Here is an 11,658-nt window from a genome sequence, read left to right on the forward strand (position 1 = left end):
TCCAAAACAATGTACACTTGTAATGTACATTGTACGATATTTCTGCAAAAAAAGCTGTCTTGTTATACTCTCAACAGTTTTACTTTGAGACTCAACAACACCAAAATTAACAAAGCCGAATATGATAAAGCACATTATTACAGTCTAGTGGTTCAACCATCTCTCCTTCATATCCCATGTTGAAAGTGACTTTAACATGACATTACTGAGACTCAGCATGCTATGTCATTTTACATTCAGACTCAGATGAATCACCAGTAGCAAGAGAGCGGACAGTAATTGTCCATGCCAATCCGCACCAACTCTCGCTGTGTCACGAAGACTTCTCAATTAGTGGTCGCCTTCACCACACTCGAGACTCTGGCTGCCAAACAGATGATTTCCTCATAGCATGTAAGTTCCTTTGAATGTTTTCTCATGTCATTCCTTACCATTTGTCCACCAGGTTGTTAAATTAACTAGCCGCTTATACCACCACATTAGAATTCCTGATAAAATTTCATACCAATTTACTGTGGCTGGATGATTCCATGTCAACCTTTTACTATTGCTAGATATGTTGCAAAACAACAAACATAAGCTTCACCAATTACAAATAACCATCCTCATTTTAAAGGACAGTGAACCCACACTATTCACGGGTGTATTAGTAAACCTGGGCGAAAAGCAAACTTATTGATGCCCCGCACCCCGACATACACACAGGGGATTTGTATTCCAGTTAGATGCTACAAACTGGCGGAAAAGCACTTTATATAGAGACAAAGAATAATTAGCAAAGCATCAACACCCTGAATCGAGTATGTGAACCCATTTCACATAAACAACTCCTCAGTAGTTCATGTATTCAACACAAGCAAAGTACCTATAAATGAGCCTAATCAATCAATAGTATTAGCCGGCATGCTAACCTAAACAGCATGCTAGTAAAAATATGCATAGTGGCACTTTAAACAAATGGTGGAGCAATAAACTCATCCTTTGGCATTTACATTCAAAAGACAATGCTGTGAGTAGACCACGTTTTATTTGGAGCTTGCACCGCGAGACAAGCAAAACCACTTTCTGTTTTACCTTGTCCAGAAGGCGCATTCAACGACCACCAAAAAAAAATGGGGGGAAAAAAAAAAGATTAAACCTAACAAACAACAATAATACCAACGTGAATATGCAGGGGTTCACTGTAGCGCCAGCACATGAATTCAAATGATATTGTCATCATCAAGTGATGTAACGAATGTCACCCTCTGTCCCCATGGTATTCTCTTCAGGCACAGCCGCTCCTTCCAGGAGACGCATTCGAGCTCAACGAGGCCATCAGGGAATACCGGCATCTCTTTCCCACTCAACAGGCAACATTTCTTCCCTTGGTGATCAGTCCGACTCGACATACACAAGTACCGCAACCCACACTGGACGTTTGCGATCTCGCAGCCTTCCACGAGAAGGTGGTCGCCTGATGGATAGTGATGAGGACGACGATGACAATTACGATGATGATGATGACGAGGATGAGGAATTGTCACCGTATGAACCAGAGGACTTTATTCCCCCTGGTCCGAGTCCGAGGCTGAAGATGATGATGATGAAGGATGAAGAGGAGAGCACAGATGACCAGGCAGCTCCTGAGCCACTGCAACTAGGAAGTTTAAAACGGTTGCAACGATCTGGGGAAAGAGATCGGGGAGGAGGGAGCCCAGAGCATTGCTGGATGGAGAGAGGCCGGTCTCGCTTGCCCCGCAAAGCTGACATGGGCAGCTGCGAGATCTCTTCAAGTTCCGATACGTTTAGTAGCCCGATTCACTCCGTGTCTACAACAGGAGTCCTGAGTAGCCATGTAGACCCCAAGGAAGACCATCAGTCATCCAGTGGCAATTGGAGTGGATCCAGTTCTACCTGCCCATCCCAAACCTCCGAAACCATCCCCCCACCTTCTTCTCCACCACTTACAGGCTCGTCTCACTGTGACTCAGAGCTGTCACTCAACACCGTACCCAATGCCATGGACGAGGGCTTTTCCCTGGATCCCTCATACCATTCTGAATTGAGACCTCAAGGACCAGGCCACAGGTCAAGCTCATTCACATCCTCAGCAACAGATCAGCTGGATGATGCAGGGGTCAGTACAGCTAGCGAGGGGGAATGGGCATATCCTCCAGACCAGGATCAGCTTGACCCAGACCAATACCATGACCACACCCAAAACGTGTGTCCAAGCCAAGACTACAGCTCCAAACAAGCGCGAGAACAAACATGTTTCAGTGAAAAGACCAACATTGCTGACAAAGACACTGGCTCTCATTGCTCATCTGATGCAGAGGGTTTGTGTACATCTGAGCAATTTGGGAAGAGTAATAAGAGTTGCGGACACTACATATATAACTATGCAGACCAAGGGACTGATTGTGGTCAATCCAACATTGTCGCTCCACCTCCCATTTCCCATGGAGTTTACTCCCCAGCCTCGTCTGAGTACAAAAGAGGCACTATGACGCTCGGGAGGCCCTGCCGCCCACTGAGGAAACCCAAACTAAAACCTCCTCCACCTATGCGAACGTCCTCCCTGAAAGAGCCTAGTAGTAGTGTTGACGTAGGAACGGACACACAAGCAGATCAAGACCAACCAAAGATGGTTAGTGAACAAGACCTGACATTGTCTTCCACAGATATGAAGTTGGAACTGGAACTGGTAGGCATTCCAGAACCATTGGAGACGTCTTGTCTTGTGGCAGAGCCTATGGGAACATGGGTAATGGGACTAGGAGAAAGCGTAGACATAGTAGAACCCATGTCCTTTAGCTCAGCAGATACACACTCGTTTAAAGATGAAGGAGCTGTGCAATCAGACTATGCAGACCTCTGGCTACACAATACTGAGGTAAAGTCCAACACTTGTGAGTACAAATCCCTGTCAAGCTCAAGCACGGCGACAGGCACAACTGTTATGGATTGTGTCAAGTCGCCAGACAGCTCGTCCTCCTCTGACACGCAATCCCAGACTCTTTCCCAGTCTTCTGAGACGAGAGCTGCTAGTCCACCCCACCCGCCTGGAGACTTTAAACTTGGGTCACCCGAGAAGTTGGCTGGTTTGGCATCACCATCCAGCGGTTATTCAAGTCAATCAGAAACCCCAACTTCTACTTTGCCCTCAACTTCAGCAGCATTCTTTCCAGGCCCACTGTCCCCCTCCACTGGCAAAAGAAAGCCCAGAGTGCCAGAGAGAAAGTCTTCTCTTTCATCCTTGCAACATCTACCGAGAGACGGAACTTCTATAGCGTCTGCTTACAAGAGAGACCCAGACTTCCCACCGCCACCTTCTCAGCTTGATCTTAATATTCTTCACAGTGGCTATGTCAGACATACGCTGTCGCACAGAACACAACACCTCCACACACTTCACCACAGCAAACACAGAGTCGCAAATGTTATTCCCGCAGGAACAAAGACGTCGGTCCAAGAGACATTAACTAGCAACCCCCCACCATGCGCAAACACCACCGCTTTGATTCCAAACGCAAATATGTTGGCCATAACGCCATCAATTCTACGTTCAGTGCAGCTCCACTCTGTCAGCAAATCGAGTAATACTGTGACCAGCTCAGACCTGGAATCTGCAAGTGGACCAGCAACTGTTACCAAACCCAAATGTCCTAGTGGGGCGACTCTAGCCCCGCCCCCAATCAACACCAGGCCGCTCCCTCCTCGTAGACCGCCCCCGAGACCTCCAACTCAGGACCACACCTCCTCCCCCGATCACTCTCAACCACCTCCCCCTGGACGTCACCCTGACGGGCCTCCTTCTTACGAAAGCCTACTACTTAGACAAGATCGATACGGGCCTGGAACCTTCTGGTCGATGACAGCGTTCAGGACTCGTTTGGACCCATTTTCAGAACTCTCAGATGACAGTTCGCCTTTGCATCGGCCAGTGCCACGTGCCCCTCACCCTTCACCGGTGGATCTGCACACACATATCCGCTCACACACAGAATTTAGAGGGCTCACACATTCAGCTCGCGCGCACCCAGAGTTTCGGATCTTGGGAGAGTGTTCTTTTTCCCAAGATGATGATGATGATGAAGATGATGAGGAAGAAGAAGAACAAGTAAAAGAATCCCAGAGGGCCACATGTCACAGGGTGGGCATGCGAATAGATCACCCTCCCCCTCCAGCCTACGAGTTTGCAGGAGGATCCCACCTGGACTCAGGGCCCTGGACTAGTCCAGTCAAAGTGCCTGGTACCACAGTGGAGACATCGCATCCTTACCTAATCAGCGATGCCAGGAGGATAAGACAAGTGGTGCAGGAAGAAGAGGAAGAGACATCAGGTGCTACCAGAAGTGCCCATCACCTGCTGCCACAAGAAAATAAAGATGACTCCACCACTCCTGACACCGAAGACTATTTCAGTAAAGGTATGCTTGCGTAATGTAAAACAACGGGAATGATCGGACATCAATTTTGTGCGCTATACCTTTTTTCTGTGGCAGATTCCACACCTACTGACAACTCACTTTCCCCTTTGACGGATGACGCCAAAGTTGATGACGATATTATGACATCACCCAACAAGTCCAGAACAACCGAGGATCTGTTTGCCATGATACACAGGTGCTGTAAATCAAACACGACACACTTACCGTAGAATTCATGTGCAAAAAGATTACTACTATTAGATTAATACAATATAGCATGTGTATTTTTTTTGCTTGCTTCTTGATTCTGACTTTTTCCATCCAGATCCAAGAGAAAGGTCCTGGGCCGCAAAGATTCGGGAGACTTAAACGTGAAGTCTCGTCTCTGCCCGGCAGCACCAGTGAATCCGAGCAGTGTCACCAATGCCATTATGCCACCACCCCCTCCGCTCAACACCCCAGCCACCATAGCCACTGCATCCGGGTCGCAACGCGTCCCTGTTCCAATCTACCGCAGCGCCAAAAAATCCAGTACATCCAATGAAGAGTTTAAACTATTGTTGCTTAAGAAAGGCAGCAGATCTGATTCTAGTTACCGCATGTCAGCCACAGAAATTCTGAAGAGCCCTATAACTCCAAAGAGCCACGGGGAATCCATCTTGGAAGGTTCCATCAGTCAAACTGAAGAGAACCTCCCAATGCATCAGGAGCCACCGCTTTCCAACTCGGACCCGATCCAGATCCCAGGCCTCTTTCCCAGGGCCAACTCTGAGAGCTTCACCCCCAAAATACTGCCTATGACCGCTGCATCTCGACAGGGACGTTCTCGGGTTCCACCAGTAGCCAACAGTAGTCGCTATAGTACTCGTAGCCGCCTCTACACTGCTCCCATGCAAGCCATTTCTGAAGGGGAGACAGAGAACTCAGATGGAAGTCCCCATGATGACAGATCTTCATAGAATTAGTTGACAGATATTCTTCTTCTTTTTTTTTTTTCTTTCAAATGGCCCCTTCCTACTTTTATAATATTGGGTGTCTCTTGATGCCTTTGGTCTAATGCACCCCAAAATCTGACTGTTGCTAAAATGTGCCCAGTATTAGGAACTGCAATGGAACTGTTGGGTTTCAGATGTTCTAAGAAACTGAATGACAGAGTCATTAAAAAAAAATGTTTACCTTAAAACTATAGGAAAAAGAATAAATCCCTCATAGATTAAATATCTATTTTGATTGAACTGTCTTTTTATATACGTAAAAAGAATACAAAATGAAGTTGCAAAAGAAAGATAAGGTGACATTTTGTGAAAGGACTGCATGTACAAGCACATGCAAGAGTCACTGATATTTGTACTTCCTGTCTTGTTTGGTGTGGGTGTGTGTGCTGTTGAGGAACTGCTTTCTTTTGAAATGAAAAATTCATACAAATTGTAACATTCTTGCAACTGTTGCTGCCCAAAGCAGAAACCAGACTTTGCATTATAAACAAGCAGCAAGGTTTATCTTGCGCGTAGGTTACAAAATGCTCCCAACTCGAGTTTTTGATGATTTCCATCAGCACACCAGGGAGCATACCATAAGACGACCTCATATTTCTTAACAGAAATGATCTTATAAAATTTAATATGATGCATGGATTTTTGTAAAACTTATCCAAACTTATGCTGAAGTTTCATCATGTTGCATGACCAGAATGGAAACATCCCCTAGATTCTCAACTGTCAACATTTTTTTGTGGTTCCTTCGTATCATATGGAAAATTATCCTGTGAAAAATTTTAGTGACTGATTGATTTGTAACACATTTCCATTGACCCAAATTATTTTTTTCTGGGATTCTAAGGAGCAAGGGGCCCATTACTATAGTAGACGAGGGGTCCATTTGTGGAAGACTTTGGGACAATCGCAGTGGCCTTTCTTTGCTAGATTTGCTTGTGTTTAGTGTGACCCTACATGGACCCAGGCCAGAATCATATTTTAAACCAACCGTGTCATGCTGTTCTAACTTGAAGTAGAAAATAGGGCGTTTTTAAAACGCACCATTCAGCGCAAATGGTGAAAATGCTTTAGAGGGTCCAAAATCGGGTTGACCAGAGAGTCATTCGCAAAGCTTTCCAATAACCGACCTCTCTTTTGCACTTGATGATTCTTCAAGAATATTCATAAGAAGTTATATCTTATAATGAAATTCCATATGTATATTTGTATTGAATATAAAGTCATATCTATGTAAAACGAGAAGACATTTTTTAACAAGAGTGTAGCAAAGAAGAACAGGTCTCACTGACAACATGACATACAAGTCTTAAGAATGAACACTGTTCTCTCCTAGTTGCCTATCCTTCATTTGCACTGACCCAGTAGCACCAGACAGGTGAGAGCTCAACCCAGTGACTGGTGTGCACCATTTTGTCTACCCTGACAAATATTCTTGTCGAACACACTGCCCAAGTTTTAAAATCAATTCTTTGGCTGTGGCCTTTGGACTCCATTTCATTTCAAGGTTACCTTCCTATAGTACATCAGTGCATTTATTGAATCTCCTCGAGCAGCGATTCTCAAACTTTTTACTCAAGTGCCACCTAAAAAAACTACGTAGGTTCCCAAGTACCACCATCATGACCAACATTAAGGTGCACTACTAGGTTCAAGTGTTCATTAAAAACAAGACAGACAGGTTTTATTCTTCAACTATTACCACTCCTAAAGATATATATTTTTTATTATAATTAAAAGCATGGGCCAGTATCAGATTCTGACAATATGACCTTGAGCAAAAATATTTCACTGTCTTGCATATACAGTACAGTTCTAAAAAATATTGTTCTGGGAGTAAAAAAAACATGTTCATCTCAACTTACTTTGTTTTTAAACAATGTTTAATGCAATTTGGTTAATTGGTTAACGTAAAAATAAAATAAATTGTATTTATTCACCAAACGTAGACACACTAGCTCTCAAGGCTTGTTGCAAATATTATTTTCAAGCGCACCGTGAATTTGAGTAATCGCTGGCACTCACAAATGTGATATATTGGGAGTACCGCCTCCTCCAGCAGTCACTCTTCAAAAGTGTGTTTTGCATAGCCTTTCTTTACCAAGTCCTAGTACAAATTCCCAAAAGAGGCAATTTTTTTTCTGCAAGGGCAAACGTTGTCAGGCTCACTGACTGCTTGCACCCAAAATGAGATGGGTCTTGTCACTTTTCCCTCACTGATGTGGTTTTGAAAATCTGACATTTGGTATCACTTGAAACCTGTAATTGGGCCATGCCTATTGTCAGCATTATGCACAGTTTGCACATTTACCCTGAACTTATAAATACAGACAATTCAAATGTATTGCACATTAAAGTAAAATTAAATTGCACCTAAAAAGATAAAATGCAAATGTATTCGACTTCAAAGTTAAATACAACTAAACTGTACTTGGGCAGTAATTCTTTCACGTACCACTAGAGGGAGCCCACATTCCAATACGCACTACGAATCACTTGAACTTGAGTGTTAACAGAGAAAAAAAGGACCATCAGTTAACAGCTTGAACTCTCCCCTGCCTGTCACAGCAAACATTACTCACATTCAGAGACCGCACTTCAATAGGAACCATTCACTGTATTCTGTGAATACCTCAACAAACATATTGTTTTACTGCAAATGCAAGATAGATAGATAGATAGATAGATAGATAGATAGATAGATAGATAGATAGATAGATAGATAGATAGATAGATAGATAGATAGATAGATAGATAGATAGATAGATAGATAGATAGATAGATAGATAGATAGATAGATAGATAGATAGATAGATAGATAGATAGATAGATAGATAGATAGATAGATAGATAGATAGATAGATAGACAGACACATACTCAGCGAACCCGAACTGCAGAACTGACACTGTGTAACTTGGAGTGAGTAAAAAAGCTGTGAATTGCGCATACGAATTTCACATTCATGACACCCACATGGCTTCATGGCACTCGTTCCTGACCGTTGTTTTTATTTGTCGTGTTTTCTATCGCATGCAATAAGACACAAATGACGAAAGATATAAAAGACACCACCATATGATTATTTTTATCTGAGGGATGTCTCCAGATGAGAAAATAATTTGTATTTTCTGTTCTAATGTCAAGTTCAATAGTGTGTTCAATAGATGTACAAACTGTCTGGCTAATTCTGTTCTGTATAGTTGTGATCACGACAGGGGTTTATCTTGTACTGTATATCTTACTCACTGGACAATCATATGTTTAAGAGACTGAAAAGAAAATGATCGTATATAGGAAAATCGAGACACTTGTGGTGCTGGGTCCTAGTTTTGCTTGAGCTGCAAAAGTTGGCGTGAGAGATACTTTTATTTTCAATTGGAAAAGAAAAGCTTGAAAAAAATGGCGATAAAAGGCTCAAAAGTGACTTGCAAAACAGTCGTTCTAATTTTGTTATTTTTGAAACTACTAATATTATACACAATGGATGTGAATGGATTATCTCTGCCACTTGAAGAATGCTATGTGAAAATTCTATTTTAAAATTGGGGGGGAAAACAAAAAAAAACACTGAACGTGTTGAAGATCTGTCTGGTGTGTTTGTTTTTCCATACTGTACCCGTCATTTATCCCAACGGCGCAGTGACACAATTTGTATTATTTCTGATTTCAGTGGATAAATGACTAACACTATTGGCTGACGAGGACAATGTGTGCGGTTGACATTTAAAATCAATTTTAGCTGTCATTTACAAAACTATTAAACCTCAATTTACTTGCAAGAACAACAAAACAAGGTTCTTAAATTCATGACTACTTTGTTCCAAGTGTTTCAATGTTTGCATACAATTTTGAGATGTGACGGACACTGGACATTTTTTTTATCAAAGGTGTACAGTATGGAATAGCACTAAACAGAGTTGAAAATTTTCAAATATATGTGAGAAAATACGCAAGCATAAGTGTCTATTTAAAAGAAGCTCCAAGTTTAAAGGTAGCTAGGACATTACAGATTTGAATCATTTTTGTATTTTTGTATAAACTTGTAAATACATTTTTAAAAGAAAACAATGTTGAAATTCTCTCTTTTGTAAAATAACCAAATAAAAGAATGAAAACAAATGAGATTTTCTGATTCATTTCAACAGGTAATCAGGATTTTTGGAACAGTAATAAAGTGAATGGTGGGGGGGTGAAGAAGTTGAACGCATAAAAGGAAGAAATGGAAGAAGAAATGGAAAAACAAGAAAACAATTTGAGTGTTTTATATACCAGGTCGGCAAGTCTCTTTAAAATGTTTACAAAAACAATTAATTACTAATGTTAATCTGTTTTAGAGTTAAATGTTTTTGAAAAATACTCAAGTGCAAATAGCTGCAAAAGCTACTCAGTGCATCGAGTAATCGAGTAATATTTGTTCTTTATTACAACACAAAAATGTGCACTAAAGAAATCGACACTAGATGGCAGCAGAGGCCTATGATGTACAAAATGAATGCAGATTGTTTAAAGTGATGCAATATGACAAGTACCGATTGCCATAGCAACACACGGAGGCTGAAATTTATTAAAACAACCTTATGGTACAAATATTAAGATTTAAAGCTATAAATGTTGGTCGCAAAACCCAAGAGCATACTAGACTGGCAAAATTGCATTGTTGCCAATTATCTGAAAGATTTCCCCTAAGGTCATTATGGACCAAAATATATGTTCTAAGTAATGTTTCCTGCACCTTTTTGAATCTATAACAAAAATGTTGTTCAAGCTAGCACTTACAATTAAGTGTATGCCTTATAAAGTGGTTGGTAATCAAATAAATCCTTTTGCATTTGACAGACTGCAAATGTTTTAGAGGTGTGTGCATTCAAATTTGAAAGATTGTGATTTGTCTATGTGATATTTGGAACAAGGCTTTATTAAGCAAGGTATCAATTATTATTTCTATCCCTCCTGCACCCCCACACCCAAACCCCACCCTCCTCACACACAGCAGCAGTATTTGATGTTTCAATGTAAGAATTAATTATTGACTAACTACTGTAGGCACGTACTAGCTGAATTTGGGAGGACAGGACCCCTAAGGGTTCACTGGAAAATTAATGGGGAAAATTCTGCATCATAATTTACTCATTGAAAGTGTTCTTTGTTGAGTTGTGATGAACAAACGGTGAATGTTTGACTTTTTTTTTTTCAACTTCACAACTTAAAACCAGTATAGTTGATAATGTTCTAGACAACAAAGTAACTGGATCCCCCCCCCCCACACACACAGACTCACACACAGACTTACACACCCCTTAGATGTATCTACAAAAACTCACATTTGCTGCTTTCGTGCGCCATCTTGGTGCCAAGGAACTGTTGATGAGTTGAGAACGATTTAGACAAAAGTAGTCCTCTGCTATTGCTTTGTGGCACCTGTGAGCAAATACATTATTCATGGCAGGGGTCTGTCTCTATCCAACACAAATAGCGGCGGCACAGTCACATTCTTGGCCTCAGGTGTCAAACACTAAGATGATGTCAAGTGAAAATGTTTAATTGTGTGAATGCATATCAAACATACATAAACATTTTTTGAGCGGAGGGTAAAAAGTTTCTATATACACACAAGATGCTGTAGGGCATTCAATGGCAAGGCATTTCAAATACACATACTGAAGTTGGTTATACTGTAGCTCCTCTATGATGTGATATGAACACAAATGCTACTGTAAAACATTCTCTAAGAACTTACTAGAACCTGAGTTTCATGTGAAAGCCAGATGGTTTCAAGTATATGAACCGGTGACCATTATGGAGCGCAACAGGGCTACAGCAAACATTGATTTGGCTTGAAAGGCTTTCTGACGCTTCAAAAGAACAAAACAGCCAACAGCAAAATAATAACTAGTCTTACACTAGGAGTAATACTGTCGTTTTCTGTTTACGCTCGATGGACTTTGCTCGGAGCGGTGGATCGATCTCAACTGGACTGTTCTGGTGCCGTTGAATATTTTGCCTCTCTTCCGAGCGGGCTTTGTCAGTTTCTAAAAAAAAAAAAAAGGAGAAAAAAAAAACAGCTCTCGTCTGAGTGAGAGTGAAAAACCAAATATGTAAAATTAAAGGAGTGAAAAGGTGAGAAAAAAACACACCACTAGAATTACTCCAAACACCACAAATATGCCAAAGATGAAGTATTAAATAAATTATGTATGTAAATTATGTAATAATTTATATAAATTGCGTCAACCAATTTCAAAATCTGCCA

General features: G+C 41.4%; 1 protein-coding gene across 5 annotated transcripts in view; it reads left to right on the forward strand.

The window, feature by feature from the left end:
• nhsb (Nance-Horan syndrome b (congenital cataracts and dental anomalies)) overlaps positions 1–8,975 on the forward strand; it is a 36,944-nt gene extending 27,969 nt beyond the window's left edge. For all 5 annotated transcript variants that reach the window (XM_088371025.1, XM_088371027.1, XM_088371026.1 and 2 more), the window contains 4 exons: positions 241–393; positions 1,272–4,415; positions 4,491–4,611; positions 4,741–8,975. In XM_088371025.1, the coding sequence (XP_088227151.1) occupies positions 241–393; positions 1,272–4,415; positions 4,491–4,611; positions 4,741–5,374 (4,052 nt within the window). In that variant the 3' untranslated portion in view covers positions 5,375–8,975. The remainder of the gene's footprint in view (positions 1–240; positions 394–1,271; positions 4,416–4,490; positions 4,612–4,740) is intronic.
• The last annotated feature ends 2,683 nt before the right edge of the window (positions 8,976–11,658 follow it).

This window comes from Syngnathus floridae, chromosome 3 (assembly GCF_059516105.1).
Source record: "Syngnathus floridae isolate MCC-2025c chromosome 3, RoL_Sflo_1.0, whole genome shotgun sequence".
Lineage (NCBI taxonomy): Eukaryota > Metazoa > Chordata > Actinopteri > Syngnathiformes > Syngnathidae > Syngnathus > Syngnathus floridae.